Raw genomic sequence first — 26,861 nt, forward strand, 5'->3', positions numbered from 1 at the left:
ATTCTACAACATTACCAGATGACAGATGCCTTAAAAATGTATGAGTTTGGTTATTACTTTAATTCCAGTTACTCCGCAAATTGAAACTAACAGAATAAGTGCTACTTCTGGAAATTACTGCAAGTTGTGTTTTCACATTTATGAATTCATTGATGTTCTCCAAGCACAGATCAATCAGGATTTATCGCTACATAATAATATGAGCATTACTGTTTACTGACGGACAGATCCCTTTTAAAATATAAAGACCTCAAAGTGACATTAAGCATATTGTATGCCATGTTATTGCCCTTATACTGTAAGCCAAGGAAAATGATGAATCCTTTCAAGATGTTAATCCACTATTTGCACTAGATTGGCATTTCTGTTTAGAACTTTATGAATAATGCATAAACAAATATTTTGTCCTTCACAGTCTGTTTTTTCCATAGTGTTATTTTTTTATAGTTTTATTTTTTTAAGCAAAAGAAAGACCAGTTGTTCAAAAAAAAAATTACAATATCAAAGTTAAAATTGTAGTTAAAACCATTTTTTTTTTCAAATTATATACAGTGCTCTGCATAAATAAATTCACCCCAACAGATTTATCAGAAAACTTTCAGCTTTCTTTTGAAATCAACATTTTCAATTGAATGCCATACTAGGAAATATTCCCACAAATGTGGGCCAAGCAAGATTTGCTATTTTGCACACACAAAAAAAATTATCCTACAAAAATTAAATTCATTGATAAATGTCTTAAGAGTACAGCAAAAGTTTAGACTATAAATGTTAAAGTAACAAAAATTGAAGCATATGTAAAGTCAAAATATTCATTAAACAGATTTTCAGCACATAATTGACTAAAAAACGCAATTTCTTAACAAAGAAAACTCCCTTCTGATTTCATGCTGTCAGCAATGGCACCACATGGAAGAGAAGTAAAAATAATTTCTTTACACAAGATAGGTGAAGGTAACAAGAAAATCTGCAATGCTTTACTGGTATTACTTACCACTGAGAATGCTGAAGAAAAAGTGATACAAAAATGTACCAAAGCAATCATATGACACCCACAACACTATCATACCTATTATGCCCTAGATGCATAGAATAAAGGCATAATCTCAATAATGCAAGTACACAAATGTAGACTTAATCAATACCACAAGTATGAAAGTGATCATTATTGAAACTTACAAAGTGTAAAACATTTTTCATAAGACAAAAGAGGAAGGACGCCCAATCATAATACACAATATGGATTTTGGGTGGCTGCCTGATCCTTAGTACACAATGACTCTGCTAATTACTCTTGTTTTGGACTTGGGAGCTTACTGATTATTTTTATTTTGTATATATTTGGTCTATATACAGAAGCATGTAAAAGTTTTGGCACCCTAGTCAAAATTACTGTTAGCAAAGCTGGTTGTCAAAAATGGCCACTACCTGCTGTCACTGTTATTAGTGGCAGCAGGTGTAGGTTGATTGGAGTAGTAGTCCCAACAGTCACCACCTGTTCTTGCTGTTATCAGGTGAGTACAACTCTCAACATTATCCTGTGCTAGCACTGATTGCAGCTCGAGCAGGGGAAAATGATGAGAGTGGTCTTCAGCACCTGGCTCCAGGGAACAGTGCTAACAGTACGACTGCTTCCCAGGCACCGGTATGTGCCTCAGTGATGACACCCAGATGTCATCCATGTGCATCTGTATGCACATGTGCGGGACATTTTGAGGCCATGATGCCATTAAAAAATGGACATATAAGCATGCTTTGCCCATGGACACATGGTCCGTGGAAAGACACAAACATGTGCATCTCCTTGTGTAAGTGTCTCCGTTACTTGTGGAAATGTAGCCTCAGTAATTGGCAGTAACCTCGATGATGTCAACTCTAGTCACTGAGGATGCGCTCATAGCAGCTCATTCCTCAGTGGTTCTCAGACTGGATGGTTGTTTCTTGGCACAGTCCAGGTTGAAAACTGTTTATCCCCTGACATGGATTATGACATGGGACAGAACAACAGACAGGTTAGGGATATGGTTGTTTTTGTTTGATTACAGAAGATGAGGGCTTCATTGGAATGGGCATTAGGTGAGTATTTTTGTTGTTTATTATTTTCTGTTTATTACAGAAGACAGGGTCTTCAATAGAATGGTCGTTAGGTGAGTATAATTGAGTTTTCTAAGTAAAAATGATAAAGTGTGGTTTCATTTTAATTAAAGTAAAGGACTTTTTTCTTGTTGTATATTTATTTACAATATAACTATAGGATCAGTAATGGATAGGCGAATTATATATTCCTCTCCATTACTAAGCTGTGGGTCTGATGTCACTGGACAATATAAAGGTGACATCAACCTCACAAATATGAACCCCACTTGCCAACACCACAGGGTAAGTGAGAATAGCTAGGCAAAGTGCCAGAATTGGTGCATCTAATAGATGCACCTTTTCTGACCAACTGCACGCTGCTATTTCTATGCTGGGGGTGTCAATAATCATGGCTCCTTACCAGCCTGAGAATAAAAGCCTCCAGTTACAGCCCACAGCTGTTAGTTTTGCCTGGCTGGTTATCAAAAATACAAGGAAACCTATGCCATTTTTTAAATTATTTATTTAGAGAGCTGGCGCCAGCTGATAAATACTCCCATCAGCCTCTCCTGCTCTCACTGTTATGTAATTAGCAGCATCAGCCATTGCTCATAGGAGTAGTAGTCCCATCAGTTGAGATCAGTGACCGGAGGTAAACTTTTTACCTCTGATCACAGCTGCAGGCTCACGCTGTCATTTGACAGTGTGGGAACCGTGGCTCTCTGACTGGTGGTAATGATTTACCATAGCGCTGGTCACAGTCACAGCTGTGGGGTCAAGCTGACATCTGACAGCATGTCCCCGCAGCTCTCTGATAGATGGTAACAATCTTACCAGCAGTAAGATTACACCCTTAGTGGAAACTCGATCATTTACCAATTTTTGTGGAAAATGCTCGGGAATCCAAACATGAATCTGAATGTGGAACATTTGTGCTGACTTTGATTGCCTCTCTAGCAAACCAACGAGCATCTCTTACTGAAATTTTGCTTGATCTTTTAAATATATATGTACAGTAAATAGTCATGGCTGACAGTGCTGGCACCCTTGAAATTGTTCCTGAAAATAATTTATTGCTATTTATTGCTCCCAGATAATTATTGTAATTACACATGTTTTGTTATATAGTTATTTATTTTCTTTGTGTGCATTGGAACAATAAAAAAACCTGAGAAAAGCAAATTGGATATAATTTCACACAAAAACTCAAAAATGGGCTGACAAAATTGTTCAGGGGGAAATATTTTATTTTTTGAAACAATTTATGGGTGCCAAAAATTTCTGACATGACTGTGTATGTTGTGCTGGGAGTGCTGCCCCTCTCTTTTATATATAATTGTTTAGGTAATAATATTTTAAAGATTGTCAATAAGGGTTATTTTTTATGGTATATTTCTTGGAGTGTACTTGGTGTAGATTAATGTGCGCCTTATCCTGGTTTTGACTGTGAGTTTTATAGTGGAGACTCAGCTTCTGTAAGTCACATATTTGGAAGGAATTTAAAATATTACAGATAACCCATGACCTGTAATAGAATTGTGATTAGAGAGGCTGAAAGAGATGCTCACAGAGTAAAATTAATTTATAATATTTTTTTTAAACTGTGCTATTGAAGAAATAAAGTAATGTTTCATTAGTTGATGCAAATCTGATAAAAATCCAAGACCAGTTGTGTAAGTAAAAAAAATTATAAAATATATTGTATTTATAAAAAAAATCCATCATAAACAAAGCATTATTACTAAATAATCACCAGGGATGCGAGTTGTTATTAAACCTTGAGAAATTCCATTTACTTAATCTGTGATTTACAGTGTTGTGTAGAATAGATAGCTGAGAGGTTGAACCTAACATAACTCAAATGAATAGTGCAACGGCAAATAGAGTCACCTTTAAAGTCCTTTTTCAACATTAGTTTATTATTCCCAATGCTTATAGCCTTTACGGTAATATACTTATGACATGCAGAGCAAAGAAGATTTATAATAAAAGAAAATAATAGAACATATTTATTATCTAAAGCATTTATCTTGTATAACCAGATATATGGTATGTTATAACATTTACCCACCTGAGGTCTTGTGAGGGTCCTGCTCGTATATGTGGTGTTTCCACTGAATGGCCAAATACAGCTCCCTCTGTTCCTATAATAAAAACTGTACATGTCAGTGACCACTGCAATACTTTTTTTTAAGTAATAGTTTGCTTTCAGGTTGAAATATTCCCACAAAGCTGTTGTTAAAGAAATTGTTTTTTTTTCTTTCTCTTCAGGGAGGCAAACATGGAGTATTGCAAGAAAACAGGAAACTTGTACATTTTTCGTAGCAAATTAGCTTCTAAGCTAAATCTAATAAGTAGTTAAATAATGCTGATTTAGAGATCACAGATCTATAATATAACTGGGGATGTGTCACTCTGTCTGAAGCCTTTATAGACTGTGCAAACGCAATGCGCCAGCGCAGTCTGGACCCAGAGTGACGCCTCCCCCCAGGAGATCGCGGTAATGAGTAAGCACTGAACGCATAGCGCAATCTCCGCAACACCTTTCCGAACCCGGTGTTGCTGTTGCCGGTGGTGACTTTCACCTTCAGGTGATGTCTGGAGTGGGCGTATTGTAGCGCCGGAATCGGCGCCTGCACAGTCCACGCTTACCACCGTCATGGTGGCGGAAAGCGAGGACTGCGCAGGCGCTGAGTCCGGCACCACAACAAGCCCACTCTAGACATAAATCGTCGACTGCGCAGTCCGCGCTTACCGCCGCCATTTTCTTGAAGACACACTGCAGTGTGTCTTCGAGAACATGGCGGCGTAAAGAGAGAACTGCGCAGGCACTGAGTCCGGCATCACAACACACGAAGAACAGGACAGCGCTGGACACAGGGAAGAAAGGTGAATATAATTTTTTTTTTAATGTGTGCAGTTTAATAGGGGTGAGGGGGACCATTCATATAAGGATAGGGGAGTGAGAGGACCATGCATACCAGGATAGGGGGGTGAGGGGACCATGCATACCAGGATAGGGGGTGAGGGGACCATACATACCAGGATAGGGGGCTGAGGGCATAATGCATACCAGGATAGGGGGGTGAGGGGACCATACATACCAGGATAGGGGGCTGAGGGCACCATGCATACCAGGATAGGGGGGTGAGATGACCATGCATACCAGGATTATGGGGTGAGAGGACCTACCAGGATAGGGGGGTGAGAGGACCATGCATATCTGGATAGGGGGTGAGAGGACCATGCATACCAGGATAGGGGGGTGTGGGGGTGCCATGCATACCAGGATTGGGGGGTGAGGGAACCATGAATACCAGTATATGGATAAGGGGGTACGATGCATACCAGGATTAGGGGGTGAGGGTACCATACATACCAGGATAGGGATGAGGGATGCCGCACATACCAGGATGAGAGACCATATACCAATAAAAATGCCCGCCACATGGGTGTAGAACGGGGTCATAGCTAGTAATAATATATTGACAATAAGATTCAAAATAAATTGATAAGCTAAGTCCCTAGTATACGATAAGATCTAGAATATCAAAGCAAAATAAATATAACTAATTGCGAAAACCAATAACTAGGGATGAGCGACTTTGCCTTTTTTCGAGTCGAGTCGGGTTTCATGAAACCCGACTTTCTCAAAAGTCGGGTCGAACGCAATCGGCCGATTATCGTGAAAAGTCGAAGGCCGACTGAAACACGAAACCCAATGCAAGTCAATGGGGAAGCAAAGTCGGCAGGGAGTGGAGGACAGTAAACACACCTACAGTGCCCATTTTAATGCCAAAAACATCAATTCTTATTACTTAAGCTTGTCAACCTTAATTTACTTTATAATAATAGTTAGGCATTGAAAACTGGGGGTTATTTGGCTAAAGTAGTAGGGGGGTAGGGCTGGCTCCAGATTTTCGTGGGCCCAGGGCCAAAGAGTGTCACTGGGCTCCTTTAACACATGCCACAATTCATGATCCTCTGATATGGCAGTGAAATAGCGGTATAGTACAATGAAAAATACTTCACTTCTTACATCTCATGACTGATATCATTTTAAATTCTCCAATAGCTCCAAAAACGGACAGTATATTACTCCATACAGTATTATGGCCACCGCATAGTGCGCTATACAGAGTAATGAGGCCCATATATTTCTCCATACAGAATAATTGGTCCCATATAATGTTCCATACAGTGTATGATGAGCTCCACATAATGCTACAGTATATGTTGGTCCCCATGGATGAAGCTCCACAGTCTTATGGGCCCAAATAATGCTCCATATATAATGGTCCCCATTTCTAATGCTCCAGTGTATCATGGGCCCTGTAACTGCTTCTCCAGTGTCTGATGTCCACCTTTGGATTGCTCCAGTGTATGGTGGGCCTCATATATCATTCTCCAGGGAATAGTGCTCCCCGAAAATTGTTGTCCCAACATTGAAAACAATTAAATAAGTCTCCTCGCTAGGGAATCCCTGTACTAGTCTGGACTCCTCGTCGTCCCCATCTTCCATCTCACTGCACTTGGACTGTTTAGACATAGGGCGTACAGACGTAATGTCATCACACTCTTTGACCAGAATGTCACTGTCAGGAAATGTGGAAGACGTCACGGCGGTGGAGCAGGGAGAGGTATGTATTTCAGCTTTGCAAGTGATGTGATCTTGAGCAAGCAGGGGGGGCCCACTCATTGGCGATGGCACTGGCACAGGGCCCCTCATAGTACACTGGTGAGTCTGATGGCGGGTGTGCACCCCCACCGTCAGAGACACTTGATTGTACTATGAGGGACCCTGTGCCAGTGCCGTTGCCCAAGAGTGAGTCCACCCACCTGTCCAGGGCAACGGCACTCGCACGGGCGCGTGTGCCAGGTGGTGACCCCGGCCTTGTGGGGGAGGCAGCCCAGTTAGGGAGGTAGAAAAAATGCCATATGTTGATGTTGGATATTCAGCAGCTGCAAATGGAGTAATTGGAGAAGTCCGCGGAAGAGGAGGACAAAAGCGAGGACATTTTTCTGACAACCTACGTGTCAGCAGGGGAGGGTGGGACAAAATCCTTTAAAACCCATGCATGATTCATTTTAATGAAGGTTAGATCATCAACATTTTGGGTCAACAGACGGGTCCTTTTTTCTGTCAGGATTGATCCAGCAGCACTGAAGACTCTTTCACATAACACACTAGCAGCAGGGCAAGTAAGCTCCTGTAAGGCATATTGTGCCAATTCAGGCCAGGTGTCAAGTTTACTGGCCCAATAGTCAAAGGGGAATGACCGGTGAGGGAGAACATCGATATGAAAGGAGAAGTAGTTTGTTACTATAGTTGACAACTGCTGTCTCCTGTCACTTTCAATCAATGCAGTATTGCCAGTTGTGTGAGCGGTACTTGAAAAATCAGTCCACAACATGGTCATGAAACCCCTGTGTCCAACGCCACTTCGGCTGTGTGCACCACGAACACCTCTTCCATGTTGCCCCCTACGGCTCGTGGGAGAAACATCACCGCCGCTGTGTGCTGGGAATGCCTCAAACAAACGGTTTACCAGAGTTGCTTGTTTGTTAGCCAATATTAGGTCAAGGTCCTCCTGTGGCATGATGTTTTGAAATTTGCCTTTATAGCATGGATCCAGAATGCTGGCCAACCAGTAGTCGTCATAGTTCATCATATTGGCAATGCGGGGGTCCCTTTTAAGGATCTGCAAGGCATAATCAGACATGTGGGCCAAAGTTCCAGGTGTCAATGATGCACTGCGAGTGCTGGGTGGAGGAGCATTTTCTGGCAAATCAACATACCTCCAGTCACGCACAAACCCTGTACCTGACCTTGCCATGCCAACATTTTGTCTTGCCCCCTGAGAAGCATCCTCCTCCCCTAAATAATCATCCCCAACATCCTCCTCCTCCTCCTCATCCTCTTCTTCCTCCACCTCGTCCACGAGACTTCCCTGAGCATACAATGGCTGAGCATTCAAGGCTTCCCTCCTCCTCTTCCTCCTCGGCTGCAGACGCCTGCTCCTTAATGTGCATCAAAGTTTCCATGAGCAGACGCATAAGAGGGATGCTCATGCTTATGATGGCGTCGTCTGCGCTTACCAGCCGTGTGCATTCCTCAAAACACTGAAGGACTTTACAGAGGTCTTTCAGCTTCGACCACTGCACACCAGACAACTCCATGTCTGCCCGCAAACTGCCTGACCGTGTATCCTCCCACAAATGAATTACAGCCTGCCTCTGTTCACACAGCCTCTGAATCATGTGCAGAGTGGAGTTCCACCTTGTTGCAACGTCGATAATTGGGCGGTGCTTGGGAAGGTGGAGCAATCGCTGCAGCTTCTGCATACGACTGGAGTGTACGGGCGACCGGCGGATGTGCGAGCACAGTCTTCGCACCTTATGGAGCAGGGCTGTTAACTCCGGATAATTATTGAGGAAGCACTGCACCACAAGGTTCAAGGTGTGAGCCAGGCAAGGTATGTGTCTGAGTTTTGAAAGGGCTATGGCTGCCACAAAATTCCGGCCGTTATCACTAACTACCTTACCTGCCTCAAGATGTAGACTGCCCAGCCATGACTCAGTTTGTCGCTGCAAGTAGTTGTCCAGTACCTCCACGGTGTGTCTGTTGTCGCCCAAACACATCATCTTCAACACAGCCTGCTGATGCTTACCACTAACTATTAGATAGTGGGACACCTCGTGTGCAACACTGGCAGCTGCGGATGGAGTGCTCGTGCAACTGCGCTCTGAGGACGAGCTTTCGCTTCTGGAGGAGGAGGAGGGTCGAACGCCTACAGCCAACTGTTTCCTATATCGTGGGCTAAGCAGCACTGTCCTACTGCCACTGTCCCCGTGGACCCTGCATCCACCACATTAACCCAGTGCGCAGTGATGGATATATAATGGCCCTGGCCATGCCTACTGGACCATGCATCTGTTGTGAGGTGCACCTTTCCACTCACTGATTGCTTGAGTGCATGGACAATGCCGTGTTTCACATGCACGTGGAGGGCTGGGATGGCTTTTCGCGAAAAGAAGTGCCGACTGAATAGATCATAGCGTGGTTCTGCTTAGGCCATGAGTTCGCAGAAAGCTTTGCTTTCAACCAACTGGTAGGGCATGATCTCTCTCAAGATTAGTTTGGCAATGTGGGCACTCAAAGCCAGTGTACATGGATGAGAGGATGAGCACTTTCTTGTCCTACTCAGAGTCTCTGGTAGAGTGAGCTGGACTTGAGAGCTGCATATGGTGGAACTAGCGGTGGACATGGCGGACTGAGAGAGGGTTGGTGATGGTGTTGGTGGTGTTGCTGATGGCCTATATTCAGTCTTTCGTAGCAATAACATTGTGATTCCATGACTGATTTGCCCTTGCGACGACACCTCGACATTTGCTGCTGGTGGTGTGCTAACCGGTGGGCTTACAGTGGAGGAAGCGATGTAGCATTGCTGACTACCTTCATTCAGAGCAGGTGCACATGTGGTACATGAGGTTTGGTAGTCCGTCCATGCTTGCAAGTGCATGGTGATTAAATGTCTAAGCATGCAACTGGTATTCAAATTTCTCAGATTTTTCCCTCAGCTAAAGGTCTTTGCGCACTTCTTACAGATAACTTTTGCCTGATCATTAGGATTTTGTTCAAAAAAGTGCCACACTGCACTCTTCCTACTAGGGAAGACATTTTGAGACCTTGCACGCTGTGCCAAATTGACTGTCTGGCCAAGCTGTCCTGCAACTCTTTTGGTTTTTGTAACCCGTTTCTGGACTGCTACTGTCCTGCCAGATAACAGCTGTTGCGATGTCGTTGCCTGCTGCGGATCCTCCTCCTCCTCTTCTGAGCTATTGGCAGCGGCACCCTCTTCCACCAATGGATGCCAATCTGGGTCAACAACTGGGTCATCCATCACCTCCTCATCAATTTCATGTGCACCTTCCTCTGTGTCACCGTGTAAGGTGGTATAGTATGCGGGAAGGGGGACCTGAGTTTCATCAGGGTCAGATTCTGGGTCAGTAGATTGCGAGGACAATGTAGTGCTCTGAGTGAATGTACCAGCAGAAAAATCTAGCAGTGGTTGCGCATCAGTGCACTCCATGTCAGATTCATCTTGGACTGGGGTATTCACGATTTGACTTGATAACCCAGGCATGATATGTGAAAAGAGCTCCATGGAGTAATCTGTAGTGTGGCCTGCCGCATCCTTCACCTTTGGTAGGGGTGAAGGACACAAGTAAAGGTGTTGTTCCTGATGAGGAGCCTCCACTGATGACTCAGTGCTTTTATTTTTTGAAACTTCAGAAGAGGAGGCGAGAGAGCTGGAGGCTGTGTCAGCAATGTAAACCAAAACTTGTTCCTGAAGCTTCGGCTTTAAAAGCGGTTTACCTACTCCCAGAAAAGGGAGCCTTCGAGGCCTTGTTGAGCCAGACGATGACGCAGGCTCACCACCTCCTGCCTTAGGTGCTATGGTGCTTTTGCCACTACCAACAGATGCACCACCACCATCAGGACCAGCTGGCAATCCCCGCCCACTTCCACGGCCTCTTCCACCATACTTCCTCATTTTTGTGAAAATGTACCCAAAATACCACCAGCTATATGGTACTGTAAAGCAAGGTAGAAGGTGTATATAGTATTGGTGAGAATTTGAATCTCACTAGAGATTTGAGGACGCTGAACTATTTTCTCAGGCCCAGTAGAGATTACACCTCAATGTAACAGGCTGAAATTGGATGGTGTATGACAAGGTGGAGGGTGTATGTAGTATTGGTGAGAATTTGAATCTCACTAGAGATTTGAGGACGCTGAACTATTGTCTCAGGCCCAGTAGAGATTACACCTCAATGTAACAGGCTGAAATTGGATGGTGTATGACAAGGTGGAGGGTGTATGTAGTATTGGTGAGAATTTGAATCTCACTAGAGATTTGAGGATGCTGAACTATTGTCTCAGGCCCAGTAGAGATTACACCTCAATGTAACAGGCTGAAATTGGATGGTGTATGACAAGGTGGAGGGTGTCTATAGGATTGGTGAGATTTTGAATCTCACTAGAGATTTTAGGAGGCTGACAATGATGCTCTCAGTCCAAGTACGGATGCAGGCAGCCTAATAAGCAGGACTGCTCCACACAAAAGGGTGGAAAAATGAACACTTGGTAACTGTGCAGAAAAGAGGAAGAAAAGTATTTTTGCTTTTAAAAAAGCAGTTTGCACAGCAGTGTGCAAACAGCAATGCAGCTATCAGGGAGCCTTTTAAAGCAGCCTAATAACCAACAGAGCTGATGCACAAAAATATAGCCTCCCCTGTCACTGCACACAAACTGTTGTGTTGTACAGTGAAAATCGCTAACAGCAGAAGCAGCTTTTTGGTTCTTCTTCCCTTCCTAACACTCTCCCTTATTCTGAATCAGCAGCAGCAACCTCTCCCTAATGCTAAGATCGGCAGAAGTAAGATGGCGTTCGGTGTTCGCGCCCTTTTATAGCCCCTGTGACGCCACACAAAGCCAGCCAATCACTTGCATGCCCTTCTCAAAGATAGTGGTGACCGATGCCTATGTCATCGCGTTGCCCACAGTGTGCATCCTCCATCATTGGCTGAAAAAGGGCGCTGGAAGCATAATTTGAAACGCGACTTTGGCGCTCGGGTCGCCGACCTCGTGGCCGACCTCACGCTATGGTCGGGTTTCGTTTCATGAAACCCGACTTCAGCGAAAGTCGCCGACTTTTGAATTTGACCGACCCGTTTCGCTCAACTCTACCAATAACTAAATAATCTAAAAAGAGCAAAATAGCCTTATAACAAATTAAAACACAAAGCACAAATTAAAATTTATATGGGTCATTGTATTAAACACAGTATGGCTGAGAAAACTATTAGCCACAATTGCATCTTAATATTGCAGGAGTAATTATCCATTTAATAAATGCGTGACAATAAATAAGTAAAAAAAAAATATCAAAATAGTATTTCTGCATTTTGTCCCAATTATCCAGCAAATTACATATTACAAAATCTGGTTTAGTACGTTGTCGACTACCTCACTAGTTTAAATTAAACCTTAATTTTATGAATTCAATAAACAACAATGTTAAAAAAAATCCAAATGCAAACAGATCCTAGACTGCCAAGCTCTTTTTTCCAGATAGTACCAACTCCCTATGGCATTAATCTTGTAGTTCCCATGGGAATATAATAATTTAATAAAGACTCATCACAATGGTAGCGTAAAAGATGAGGTTACAAAAACTATTCACAACACACATGCCTCAAGAGCTCCTGTAAATAGGACCTCTGCTTCCCAAACTCACTTTCCCAATGACCTATCACGATACTCCAGCAATATGTTAAGTGCACTCCAGAATCAATTCACACATCCACAACACACTTTTCACTGCCAACACTTCCAGTTTTACCAGGCTTGTGAGATGCCTGCATTGGCCAACAGACTGGCACACATGCACACCCAGCTTTCCCAATCTCATGAAAAGTTCATTACTTGCAATTTTGCTGGCAGAAAGCACAACTGAGATATTGTCTCTCTTTGAGATCACAGGTTTATTAGAGCAACGAGGGACAAACATACAGTGGGTACGGAAAGTATTCAGACCCTTTATATTTTTCTCTATTTGTTTCATTGCAGCCATTTGGTAAATTCAAAAAAGTTCATTCTTTTCTCATTAACCCCTTTCTGCCAAATGATTTACTATGCCATCCAGGTGACCGGGCTCCATATGACCGTGGACGGGATAGTATGTCATCACGATCAGCTGTGGTCACAGAGGGAGTGCAGCTGACCGAGGCTGGGTGTCAGCTGACTATCACAGCTGACACCCGGCACTATGTCCCAGGAGCGGTCAGGTACCACTTCCGGCACTTTAACCCCTGTTACACTGCGATCAAACCTGATCACAGTGTTCTGGTGGCATAAGGAAGCATCGAGCAGGGAGGGGGCTCCCTGCATGCTTCTCTGAGACCCTCAGAACAACGCAATATGATTGCGTTGTTCCAAGGGCCTCCTTCCTGCAGGACTCCGGATGGCCATGAGGTCCTTCCAGGTCCTGCAGGGAGGTGGCTTGTCAGTGCCTGCTGAGAGCACAGGGAACCTGAGAGAACCTGAGAGAACAGGGATCTGCAAAGCGTCAGATCAGTGATCTGATATAATACAGTGATGTCCCACCCTGGGACAATGTAAAAAGTGAAAAAAGTGTAAAATATTTTTAAAAAAATCCTAAATAAAGAAAAAAATACTCCCCAATAAATACATTTCTTTATGTAAAAACAAATTAAAAGTACACATATTTAGTATCACCGTGTCCATAATGACCCGCCCTATAAAACTGTCCCACTAGTTAACCCCTCTAGTAAACACCATTTAAAAAACGAGGCAAAAAAAATGCTTTATCATCATACTGCCGAACAAAAAGTGGAATAACACGCGATCAAAAAGATATAAGTAAACATGGTGCCGCTGAAAATATCATCTTGTCCCGCAAAAAATGAGCCATCATACAATGTGATTAGTGAAAAAATAAAAAAGTAATAGCTCGCAGAATAAAGCAACACAAAATAATAAATTTTTAGTATAAAAACTTTTTTATTGTATAAAAGCGCCAAAACATAAAAAAAGAGGTATCCCTGTAATCGTACTGACCCAAAGAATAAAACTGTTTGATCAATTTTACTACACGCAGAATGGTATAAACGCCCTCAAAAGAAATTCATGAATTGCTGGTTTTTGTTCATTCTGCCTTAAAAAAATCATAATAAAAAGCGATCAAAAAATGTCAGTTGCCCGAAAATGGTACTGATAAAAGCATCAACTCGTCCTGCAAAAAATAAGACCTCACATGACTCTGTGGGCTAAAATATGGAAAAATTACAGCTCTCAAAATGTGTTGATGCAAAAACTATTTTTTTGCAATAAAAACATCTTTTAGCATGTGACAGCTGCCAAGCATAAAAACCAGCTATAAATAGTAAATCAAACCCCCCTTTCTCACTCCCTTAGTTAGGAAAAAATAATAAAATAGAAAAATATTTATTTCCATTTTCCCATTAGGGCTAGGGTTGGGATTAGGGGTGTGTTAGGGTTAGGTTTGTAGTTAAGGTTATGGTTAGGGTTGAAATTAGGGTTAGGGGTGTGTTGGGGTTAGGGTTGGAGTTAGAATTGGGAGTTTCCACTGTTTAGGCACTTCAGGGGCTTTCCAAACGTGACATGGTGTCTGATCTCAATTACAGCCAATTCTGTGTTGAAAAAGTCAAACAGAGCACCTTGCCTTCCGAGCTCTGCCATGCACCAAAACAGTGGTTTACCCCCACATATGGGGTATCAGCATACTCAAGACAAATTGCACAATAACTCTTGGGGTCCAATTTCTTCTGTTACTCTGGGGAAAATAAAAAATTGGGGGCAAAAAGATCATTTTTGTGGAAAAAATATGATTTTTTATTTTTATGGCTCTACGTTATAAACTTCTGTGAAGCAGGGTTCAAAGTTCTCACCCCACATCTAGATAAGTTCCTTTGGAGGTCTAGTTTCCAAAATGAGGTAACTTGTGGGGGGTTTCCACTGTTTAGGCACATCAGGGGCTCTCTAAAGGCGACATGGTGTCCGATCTCAATTCCAGCCAATTTGTGTTGAAAAGGTCAAAAGAACCTCCTTCTCTTCCGAGCTCTGCCATGTACCCAAACAGTTTAATAGACCTTTTTGTGGATTTATTGTGCTGCTAGACATGACTCAGGATCAGTTATTCATAAAAAGAATGTCGATTTATTCATAAACCCAATGCGTTTCGAAGTTTAAACATTTCTTCCTCAGGGGATGAAGTCTAGCATGTCTATCAGCGCAATAAATCCACAAAAAGTTCTATTAATCTGCATATCTCTGCGGTCATTGATTTGACCTGTGGATGTGCGGCAGCTGACTGACAATTCTATGCGCTTTACTTCTCATAATGTCACGTGGAACTGTCCTGTGTGACATGAACCGCAGGCCGGTAACTAAAACAACAAGACACGGGGGAAGGGGAAACAGTTACAATGGAGGGCCCTGCGATAGGGAACAGAGACTTAGAAACCTCCTGTTCTCCCCTGAGTCAGTGTCCCTCACACTCCTAACGTTCCCTATACAGGATCCTCACCTGTAGCCGAGCCGGAACCTGTCACCCTAGCACACCCTACACCTATCCCTTGCTAGGGAGCTGGGTGGTGCAGGCACTGGCCCCACCGCTGTACTAATACACACCAGGGAAAAATACAAACAGGGATAACACCACTTAGCTTTGCTTTGTTACTATTGCTCCCAGCAACAGAGTCCACCACCAGAATGCAGCTTTCCTCCAGAATAGCTGCTACTTCTCCAAGCATTGTCAGAGCTGCAAGGAACACCTCTCTGTAATTCCTTCCTTCACCAGACTTTACACCAGAGCTCCTCTGACCTGCTCTCTGTAGTTCCTTCCTTCACCAGTCTTGGTTGGAAATGAGCAATATCACCAACAGTGATTGCAACCACCTGACATTCTTTTATAGGTAAGAGCCAACAATGACACCTGCTTCATAATCACGTGCACTAAACTAAAGTAACCAGAGTGCAATGATGCTAACGGCCACCAGGGGCAAAACTAGAACTGAAACCACACAGCAAAAGGAAAAAAAAGGTTACTAGTGCTTTTTATCTGTCATGATCCAGAATGGATCATGACACATATCAGGTGAGTTGAATTGTAGTACTATCTGTACCCTGTCTATCAGATAAGACCCTATTTGCACTTTTTCCAATCCTACAGTGTGAATCAATGTACTCAAAGAGTGGTTTACCCCCACATATGTGGTATCAGCGCACTCAGGACAAATTGCACAATAACTTTTGAGGTCCAATTTCTCCTCTTACCCTTGGGAAAATAAAAAAAATTGGACCTAAAATAAGTTTTTGTGAAAAAAAAGTTAAATGTTCATTTTTTTTAAACATTCCAAAAATTCCTGTGAAGCACCTGAAGGGTTAATAAACTTCTTGAATGTGGTTTTGAGCAACTTGAAGGGTGTGCGTTCTTTGGCACACCGCCACTTTCTCTTGCCCTGGATTAGCAGGTATTTAGCCCTATTTGGATTTTATTGCCAACTGTGGCTTGCCAGGCTGGCTTTTGCATAGGTGCCATAGCACTTTAGCATGTGGTAATCTCACCATTGTGGTCGCTCATTTGCACATGTTGGCTACTACATGATAGCACTTTAGCACATAGGTGATACTTTTCACCATTGTCTTCAGCACATTTTGCAAATTTTGCAGGCTTTTGTGTGCACATACTGCTTCCTTGCATATTTTTGCATTTTTGCACTTTCTGTCTATATATGTCTGGGAACTTTAGTACACATTTTGTCTTTTGCACATATTTCAAACCTTCCAGTTTTTTTGCACACACTGATTTTTTGAAAACATTTTTGCAATTGTTGCACATTTGTATTCATTATATTTTCTGATTTTATTACCACTATTGTGTTTTTTTTGATTAACTGTGCACATCTTGTAACTTTAGGCATTTTCAATATTAATTTTTTTATGCACTTTTTTTATTTTTTATTTATTATTTTTTTCACATTCCTGCATAGGTTTATCTTGGTTGTATTTTCACTTATTTTTAATAAAACCAAACCATATATTTTGTGCATTATATACACTTTTGTGTTGGCCATTCATGCAGACATATTATTATCTGCTACAGGACTATGTGATATGAAAGATTATTATTATCTCATTTTTCTCATTGGACCTATTTTTTTCAAGGTCCTATAAATATGTATTTCGGTGGTATTGCCTTATAAACTAATATTATATTTTATATGTATTATTGTATGTTGTTGAGCCAATATCCTTAATAAAGGCTTTTTTTATTAAATAAATATTATTTTTTATCATTTTTTATTTTATTTCATTCATACGACCTATATCAGGTTTTCTCTCACCATCACCAGTCGGAATTTTTAACTCTTTGCAGCGGATGGTCTGCCATCCATTTTTCTGGGAGAGGTCACATTGATCATACTAGCATTTATTGTATTGATTTTCAAATTTTACCCGATATCATTACCAGTGTACGCTTATCTCTTACTATGGATATTCCTTAGACAACATGTTATATAGGGTTTCACCGGACCTCTCATTCTACCTGCTGCTGATGTAAATCCCTTTTTTGTGAAAATTGTAATGACCTCCAATTGGATAGATTTGCTCATCTCTAACAGACTTAGGGTACCGTCACATTTAGCGATGCACCAGCGATCCCGACAACGATACGACCCTGTCAGGATCATTGGTGCATCGCTTAATGTTCGCTAGTGAGCTGCCAAACAGGCAGATCTCACCAGCGACGTAGCAGTGGTTGGCGGTTGTTACTTACCTGTCAGACGCGGCGATGAAGACGTCCTCCCTTCCGCGTCCACGCGTCGGCCCAGGACGATCTCGCGCGATCAGCGATAATCAGCGGGGGAGCCGGTCGGCGGTAAGTATCAATCATAGGGATATCGCTAGCAATATCACTGCTGTGTCACAAAATCGGTGATGCTTAAGCGATATCACTAGCGATCTCACTTAGTGTGACGGGGCCTTTCAATGTAGAAGAATCTCATTGACTTGATCGGCCGGAGCTAATATCCCTTTTAAACAATGAAAAAAAAAGTTTTTTGGGACATTTTTTGACACATGATTAAATTGTACAAGTGCATGAAATATTTTCAAAAGCCATTTCTTGTAAATTTATGTAAGGCTAGTTTCACACTTGCTTTTTTTTGCAGCGCGTTTTTCCCGCAAAAAAAGCATTGAAAAAACGCATACAAAAGCATACAACTGCTGCGTTTTTTTCAAGCATTTTTATGAGCATGCATGAAAAAAACGCAGCGTTTTTATGCGTTTGTATGCGTTTTTAGTGCGTTTTTACCGCGTTTGCGTTTTTTTCCAACATTAGGTGGCCACTCACACTAACCCAAACCATGACTTTACTAACCCTAACCCTGACCCTAACCCTAACCCTAACCCTAACCCTGACCCTAACCCTAACCCTGACCCTAACCCTTAACCAAACCATACTTAACCCTAACCCAAACCCTAAACCCTAACTAACCCTAACCCTAACCCTAACCCTGACCCTAACCCTAACCCTAACCCTGACCCTAACCCTAACCCTAACCCTGACCCTAACCCTTAACCAAACCATACTTAACCCTAACCCAAACCCTAAACCCTAACTAACCATAACCCTGACCTTAACCCTGACCCTAACCCTAACCCTAACTAACCCTAACCCTAACCCTGACCCTAACCCTAACCCTAACCCTAACCCTTAACCAAACCATACTTAACCCTAACCCTGACCCTAACCCTAACCCTGACCCTAACCCTTAACCAAACCATACTTAACCCTAACCCAAACCCTAACTAACCTTAACCCTAACCCTAACCCTAACCCTAACCCTGACCCTAACCCTAACCCTGACCCTAACCCTTAACCAAACCATACTTAACCCTAACCCTGACCCTAACCCTTAACCAAACCATACTTAACCCTAACCCTGACCCTAACCCTAACCCTAACCCTGACCCTAACCCTTAACCAAACCATACTTAACCCTAACCCTGACCCTAACCCTTAACCAAACCATACTTAACCCTAACCCTGACCCTAACCCTAACCCTAACCCTGACCCTAACCCTTAACCAAACCATGCTTAACCCTAACCCTGACCCTAACCCCAACCCTAACCCTGACCCTGACCTAACCCTAACCCTAAACCCCCTTAACTAACCCTAAATCTAACCCAAACCCCTAAATTCCATGGTTAACAAAAAAAAACGCATGTGCAAAAAAAGCATACATGAGCATGCCAGTGCGCATGTATGCGCATCCATAGGCTATAATGGCCATTTTTAGCGCAAAACGTGCGCATACATGCGCATGCGCTTTTTTGCAGGGCCAAAAAATGCAACATGCTGCGTCTGGAAAATACAAACGCACACCCCAAAAAAACGCAGCGCATGAAAATCGCATACGTGCGCTTACCAGCGCGCAGGTATGCGCACCCATGTTAAATATAGGGGAAAAAACGCATGCGCACGTATGCATTTTTTTCCAGCGCAAAAAAACGCAAATGTGAAACCAGCCTTAAATCCATAAAAACATGAGGGCATTCCCTATATCCAGAGAAAAAAAAGTTCAAACTCCAGAGAATCCAGACCTTTTATATCATGGAAACTATTAATCTGTGGAATAGGCTACCTCAAGAGTTGGTAACTGCAGGAACCATCGAAGGTGTAAAAAATGGCATAGTTGTTTTTTAAGAATAAAAAACATACTTATTTAATTGTATAGAATTCTGTTTTTTAATTTTGTTCAGTTGATCAACACATAGGATCTGAAAGGAAAAACCTGCTCTTTAGAGCAGACTGGACCATAATTTATGGATTTATAAACCCCATTCTGGTTATACTTTCCCATCGCTTGGTTGAACCTATTGGTCATTTGTCTTTTTTTTTCAACAGTATTAACTATATATCTATGTAATACTGTAAAATGTATGTAACAAGAAGGTAAATAAATTGAAGTCTTGAACCATTGATGGATACCATTGTAAAACATATGGTTACTTTGTTCAAGAATATCTTATTCCTTCTTTTTCTCTTCTCCTTTCCCTTGGAGAATGGCTTGTGGAATGTTGATGAAAATCTTGTAGAACATAGGGTGTTTTATTGTTTTGAAGACAGAAGCAAACTTTATGTCTTTTTTCTTTATTTACCATAAGTAATCTTGGAACAATGCACTGTAAAGAAAAAGCAGAATCCGTACTGAGCTGCTTGTTAAGTGCATAAATGTGCGGCAATAAGTCACTTGACAGACTTGAGTTGTGTGCAGTAGAGCAGAAGATTAGAATACAACCCTGCTCCTGCAGAAAATATTAACAGAGCTTAGTCTCTTGTTCAGTGGTTGAGACCCATTAAATGTGTCCCTAAATTCACCATAACAATGTAAAACAAAGGTGCAAAAATAAGATAACATATTTCAAATCAAAGTATTTTAGGAATGACCCTCTTTAAAATGCCCTGCCTAACTTATTTTATTCCTCTTTTCCATTTAATTTTACTGATCTGTATTTGTTCGGCTTCACAAAAAATGCTATGTGTTCAATTCATAAAACACGCTTTTCATTCTAGTCAACTATGTATTTTTGTTTGTGGTATTCATTGCCGTATTTTGACCAAAATTCTTCAAAAAGGTGCAGGACAGTTCATGAATTTTGAAAAAAATGAAAAATGCTCTTCATTATTTCTTTTTGTGTGCCTTTTTTAAATTAAAGTCTCATGATTCATTAAAACATTGCACATCACTAACATTTGCCCATAAATTTCTAGCATACAAAAAAAAATCTATCCCTTGATTTTTTTAAAACAATGTCACAAATAGGTAAATGACCTCAAATACTTGTTGAACAAAGAAAAAAACATGAAAAAAAAAATTGAAGATAGGTGCAACTTAAAAGATGAATTGAAGCAAAACAAAAACACAGTTTAAAGAAGCAATAACTAGACAAAAAATTGACACAAGTGCAATAATATTTATTAGTAGGTTTCTATATATAGAAAATGTGATAATGTATGCAATTGGACAAATAAGAATCAAGAAACTCATGGGAAATGTTTAAAATGAACCTGTCAGCAGGATTGTACTCAGTAAACTACTTACACTGCCAGGTTGGTGCTGATTAAAATGATACCTTGGTTGATGAAATTCATCTTGTGATTGATTTTTATTCTTTATTTGTAGTTTTCAGTTAATGAGTTTCTCATGCTTTGCGGCGGAGCTGTGGGCGGGTCTTTATGTGGTGCTTTGCTTAGATATTCAACGTTTTGGCTTTTGACAGGTCATTGATCCTTCAAACACCTGCCCCCTATTTTACATACTGAAAATAATCTGGTTTGAAACAAAATTCACATTCATCAGAAAGGCGGCAAATGCACTGTAGCATGATACAGTGAATAATATGCATATTAGGCAATCCGTCCTGAATGCTGCAGCCAGGATCATATTCCTCACCAATCGTTATACCGATGCCTCTACCTTGTGCCAGTCCTTACACTGGCTACCCATCCTCTCCAGAATTCAGTATAAACTTATTACCCTCACCCACAAAGCACTCCATAGCTCAGCACCACCCTACATCTCCTCCCTCATCTCAGTCTACCACCCTACCCGTGCCCTCCGTTCTGCTAATGACCTGAGGTTAACATCCTCATTAATCAGAACCTCCCACTCCCGTCTCCAAGACTTTTCACGTGCCGCAACGATTCTTTGGAAAGCACTACCCAGGCTAATAATTAATCCCCAATCCCCACATTTTTAAGCGTGCCTTAAAAAAGCATTTGTTCAGACTGGACTATCGCCTCAACACACTAACTTAAATATCCCTGTGTGGCTCATTTCAAAATTTCTTACCATATCCAGGTTCCTTCCATCATGTTCTCACATGCTTTATGCATTTAATAGCCCTCTGTGTCTGTACCATTACATATTTAGACTGTTAACTGGTTCATGCAGTAACAGGAACACCTGATTCTTACACTAGGGATGGTCCAAACAATAAAAACAATAAAAGCAATTGTTACCATTCACCTTTCGTGTCTACCCTTTTCCCTTATAGATTGTAAGCTTACGAGCAGGGCCCTCATTCCTATTGGTAACTGTTTTGATCTATGTGTTTATTGCTATGCTATGCTTCAATGTCTATTGTCTGTAGAACTATCCTCTATAATGTAAAGTGCTGCGGAATATGTTGGCATATAGAAATAAAATAATTATTATTATTATTATATAGTTTTGTTTGAAAAAAACAAATATCTTAATAAAAATGGCGCCAGCGATCAGGCCTGCACAGTAGCATCTATCACGTTCGGATAGATTCTACTGCGCAGGCGTCAATGCCAGCGCCATTTTGCTAGAGAAAAAAATAAGCTCCGTCAAGATGGTGCCTGTGCAATAGCATCTATCGGAATGCGATAGATGTTACTTTGCATTCAAATCCGTCTGCACCATTGTGATTAAGATTTTTTTTCAAACAAAACTATATGTCTAAATAAAACAAAAGCATCGTATCATGCTACAGGGCACGCGCCACCTGCCTAATGAACGTGATTTTTTTTTCAAACCATATTTTATTCTGTATATAAAATAGGGTCTAGGTAAGGCCTCTTTCACACTTCCGTTTTTTACAATCAGTCACAATCCGCCAGGTTTTGAAAAAAAACGGATCCTCAAATTTTTTTTGAGGATCCGTTTTTTTCCCATTGACTTGCATTAATGGCGGATTGTGACGGATTGCTGTCCGTTGCATCCGTTTTTTGTGAGGATCCGCCAAAAGTTGCTGTCCGTCACCATCCTCAAAAATCCTCTCTCTCTCTCTCTCTCTCTCTCTCTCTCTCCTCCCCCCCCCCTTCCCGGCCAGCGATTCCTTTAAATTTCTTCATTTTCAGGATCCGTCTGAAAACGGATCCTGTGCCATCCGTTCACATCAGTTGAGAACGGATCCGCTTGTCCGCCTTTTTGGCGGATTATAACTGATGCAAAAAACTGAAGTGTGAAAGAGGCCTAAGCCATAAAGATGAATATCTAAGCAGCCCACATATAAAGACTCCCTCGACCCACCGTGAAGCACGAGAATCTCATTAACTGAAAGCTGCAAATAAAGATTAAGCAACAACCACAAGATGGATTTCATTAACCCAGGTATCATTTTAACCCCTTTACCCCAAGGGTGGTTTGCATGTTAATGACCAGGCCAATTTTTACAATTCTGACCACTGTCCCTTTATGAGGTAGTAACTCTGGAGTGCTTCCATGGATCCCGATGATTCTGACACTGTTTTCTGGTGACATACAGGGGCAAAAAAGTATTTAGTCAGTCAGCAATAGTGCAAGTTCCACCACTTAAAAAGATGAGAGGCGTCTGTAATTTACATCATAGGTAGACCTCAACTATGGGAGACAAACTGAGAAAAAAAAATCCAGAAAATCACATTGTCTGTTTTTTTTTCATTTTATTTGCATATTATGGTGGAAAATAAGTATTTGGTCAGAAACAAAATTTCATCTCAATACTTTGTGATATATCCTTTGTTGGCAATGACAGAGGTCAAACGTTTTCTGTAAGTCTTCACAAGGTTGCCACACACTGTTGTTGGTATGTTGTCCCATTCCTCCATGCAGATCTCCTCTAGAGCAGTGATGTTTTTGGCTTTTCGCTTGGCAACACGGACTTTCAACTCCCTCCAAAGGTTTTCTACAGGGTTGAGATCTGGAGACTGGCTAGGCCACTCCAGGACCTTGAAATGCTTCTTACGAAGCCACTCCTTCGTTGCCCTGGCGGTGTGCTTTGGATCATTGTCATGTTGAAAGACCCAGCCACGTTTCATCTTCAATGCCCTTGCTGATGGAAGGAGGTTTGCACTCAAAATCTCACGATACATGGCCCCATTCATTCTTTCATGTACCCGGATCAGTCGTCCTGGCCCCTTTGCAGAGAAACAGCCCCAAAGCATGATGTTTCCACCACCATGCTTTACAGTAGGTATGGTGTTTGATGGATGCAACTCAGTATTCTTTTTCCTCCAAACACGACAAGTTGTGTTGCTACCAAACAGTTCCAGTTTGGTTTCATCAGACCATAGGACATTCTCCCAAAACTCCTCTGGATCATCAAAATGCTCTCTAGCAAACTTCAGACGGGCCTGGACATGTACAGGCTTAAGCAGTGGGACACGTCTGGCACTGCAGGATCTGAGTCCATGGTGGCGTAGTGTGTTACTTATGGTAGGCCTTGTTACATTGGTCCCAGCTCTCTGCAGTTCATTCACTAGGTCCCCCCGCGTGGTTCTGGGATTTTTGCTCACGGTTCTTGTGATCATTCTGACCCCACGGGGTGGGATTTTGCGTGGAGCACCAGATCGAGGGAGATTATCAGTGGTCTTGTATGTCTTCCATTTTCTAATTATTGCTCCCACAGTTGATTTCTTCACTCCAAGCTGGTTGGCTATTGCAGATTCAGTCTTCCCAGCCTGGTGCAGGGCTACAATTTTGTTTCTGGTGTCCTTTGACAGCTCTTTGGTCTTCACCATAGTGGAGTTTGGAGTCAGACTGTTTGAGGGTGTGCACAGGTGTCTTTTTATACTGATAACAAGTTTAAACAGGTGCCATTACTACAGGTAATGAGTGGAGGAAAGAGGAGACTCTTAAAGAAGAAGTTACAGGTCTGTGAGAGCCAGAAATCTTGATTGCTTGTTTCTGACCAAATACTTATTTTCCTCCATAATATGCAAATAAAATGAAAAAAAACAGACAATGTGATTTTCTGGATTTTTTTTCTCAGTTTGTCTCCCATAGTTGAGGTCTACCTATGATGTAAATTACAGACGCCTCTCATCTTTTTAAGTGGTGGAACTTGCACTATTGCTGACTGACTAAATACTTTTTTGCCCCACTGTATTACACTTCATGATAGGGGTAAAATTTCTTTAATATGACTTGTGTTTATTTGTGAAATAAATGGAAATTTGGTGAAAATTTTGCAATTTAAAAACTTTGAATTTTCATACCCTTAAATCACAGAGATATGTCACACAAAATACTTAACAAGTAACATTTCCCACATGTTTACATCAGCACACTTTTGGAACCAAAATTTTTCTTTGTTAGGAAGTTACAAGGGTTAAAAGTTGACCAGAGATTTCTTATTTTTACAACACCATTTTTTTTAGGGACCACATCACATTTGAAGTCACTTTGAGGGGTCTATATGATAGAAAATACCCCAAAGTGACACCATTCTTAAAACTTCACCCCTCAATGTGCTCAAAACCACATTCAAGAAGTTTATTAACCCTTCAGGTGCTTCACAGGAATTTTTGATATGTTTAAAAAAAATAATATTTAACATTTTTTCACATAAAAATTAATTCAGGTCCAATTTTTTGTTTTCACAAGGGTAACATGAGAAATTATACTGCAAAAGTTATTGATCAATTTGTCCTGATTATGTTGATACCCCATATGTGGGGATAAACCACTGATTGGGTGCATGGCAGAGCTTGGAAGGGAAGGAGCGCCGTTTGACTTTTTCAAAGCAAAATTGGCTGGAATTGAGATCGGACGCCATGTCACTTTTGGAGAGCCGCTGATGTGCCTAAACAGTGGAAACCCCCAACGAGTGACCCAATTTGGAAACTAGACCCCTGAAGGAACTTATCTGGATGTGTAGTGAGAAAATTGAACCCCCAAATGCTTCACAGAACTTTATAAGGTAGAGCTACAGTTGTGGCCAAAAGTATTGACACCCCTGCAATTCTGTCAGATAATACTCAGTTTCTTCCTGAAAATGATTGCAAACACAAATTCTTTGGTATTATTATCTTCATTTAATTTGTCTTAAATGAAAAATCGCAAAAAAGAATGAAGCAAAAAGCAAAACATTGATCATTTCACACAAAACTCCAAAAATGGGTCAGACAAAAGTATTGGCACCCTCAGCCTAATACTTGGTTGCACAACCTTTAACCAAAATAACTGCGACCAACCGCTTCCGGTAACCATCAATGAGTTTCTTACAATGCTCTGCTGGAATTTTAGACCATTCTTCTTTGGCAAACTGCTCTAGGTCCCTGATATTTGAAGGGTGCCTTCTCCAAACTGCCATTTTAAGATCTCTCCACAGGTGTTCTATGGGATTCAGGTCTGGACTCATTGCTGGCCACCTTAGAAGTCTCCAGTGCTTTCTCTCAAACCATTTTCTAGTGCTTTTTGAAGTATGTTTTGGGTTATTGTCCTGATGGAAGACCCATGACCTCTGAGGGAGACCCAGCTTACTCACATTGGGCCCTACATTATGCTGCAAAATTTGTTGGTAGTCTTCTGACTTCATAATGCCATGTACACGGTCAAGCAGTCCAGTGCCAGAGGCAGCAAAGCAACCCGAAAACATCAGGGAACCTCTACCATGTTTGACTGTAGGGACCGTGTTCTTTTCTTTGAATGCCTCTTTTTTTCTCCTGTAAACTCTACATTGATGCCTTTTGCCCAAAAAGCTCTACTTTTGTCTCATCTGACCAGAGAACATTCTTCCAAAACGTTTTAGGCTTTTTCAGGTAAGTTTTGGCAAACTCCAGCCTGGCTTTTTTATATCTCGGGGTAAGAAGTGGGGTCTTCCTGGGTCTCCTACCATACAGTCCCTTTTCATTCAGATGCCGACGGATAGTACGGGTTGACACTGTTGTACCCTCGGACTGCAGGGCAGCTTCAACTTGTTTGGATGTTAGTCGAGGTTCTTTATCCAACATCCGCACAATCTTGCGTTGAAATCTCTTGTCAATTTTTCTTTTCCGTCCACATCTAGGGAGGTTAGCCACAGTGCCATGGTCTTTAAACTTCTTGATGACACTGCGCACGTAGACACAGGAACATTCAGGTCTTTGGAGATGGACTTGTAGCCTTGAGATTGCTCATGCTTCCTCACAATTTGGTTTCTCAAGTCCTCAGACAGTTCTTTGGAATCCTTTCTTTTCTCCATGCTCAATGTGGTACGCACAAGGACACAGGACAGAGGTTGAGTCAACTTTAATCCATGTCAACTGGCTGCAAGTCTGATTTAGTTATTGCCAACACCTGTTAGGTGCCACAGGTAAGCTACAGGTGCTGTTAATTACACAAATTAGAGAAGCATCACATGATTTTTCGAACAGTGCCAATACTTTTGTCCACCCT

General features: G+C 41.6%; 1 protein-coding gene across 4 annotated transcripts in view; it reads right to left on the reverse strand.

Moving 5' to 3' along the window:
• SGCZ (sarcoglycan zeta) overlaps positions 1 to 26,861 on the reverse strand; it is a 1,731,118-nt gene that overhangs the window by 86,077 nt on the left and 1,618,180 nt on the right. For all 4 annotated transcript variants that reach the window (XM_073583597.1, XM_073583598.1, XM_073583596.1 and 1 more), the window contains one exon: positions 4,148 to 4,220. In XM_073583597.1, the coding sequence (XP_073439698.1) occupies positions 4,148 to 4,220 (73 nt within the window). The remainder of the gene's footprint in view (positions 1 to 4,147; positions 4,221 to 26,861) is intronic.

This window comes from Dendrobates tinctorius, unplaced genomic scaffold, assembly GCF_039654945.1.
Source record: "Dendrobates tinctorius isolate UK_male_01 unplaced genomic scaffold, ASM3965494v1 ptg000079l, whole genome shotgun sequence".
In the NCBI taxonomy this organism is placed as follows: domain Eukaryota; kingdom Metazoa; phylum Chordata; class Amphibia; order Anura; family Dendrobatidae; genus Dendrobates; species Dendrobates tinctorius.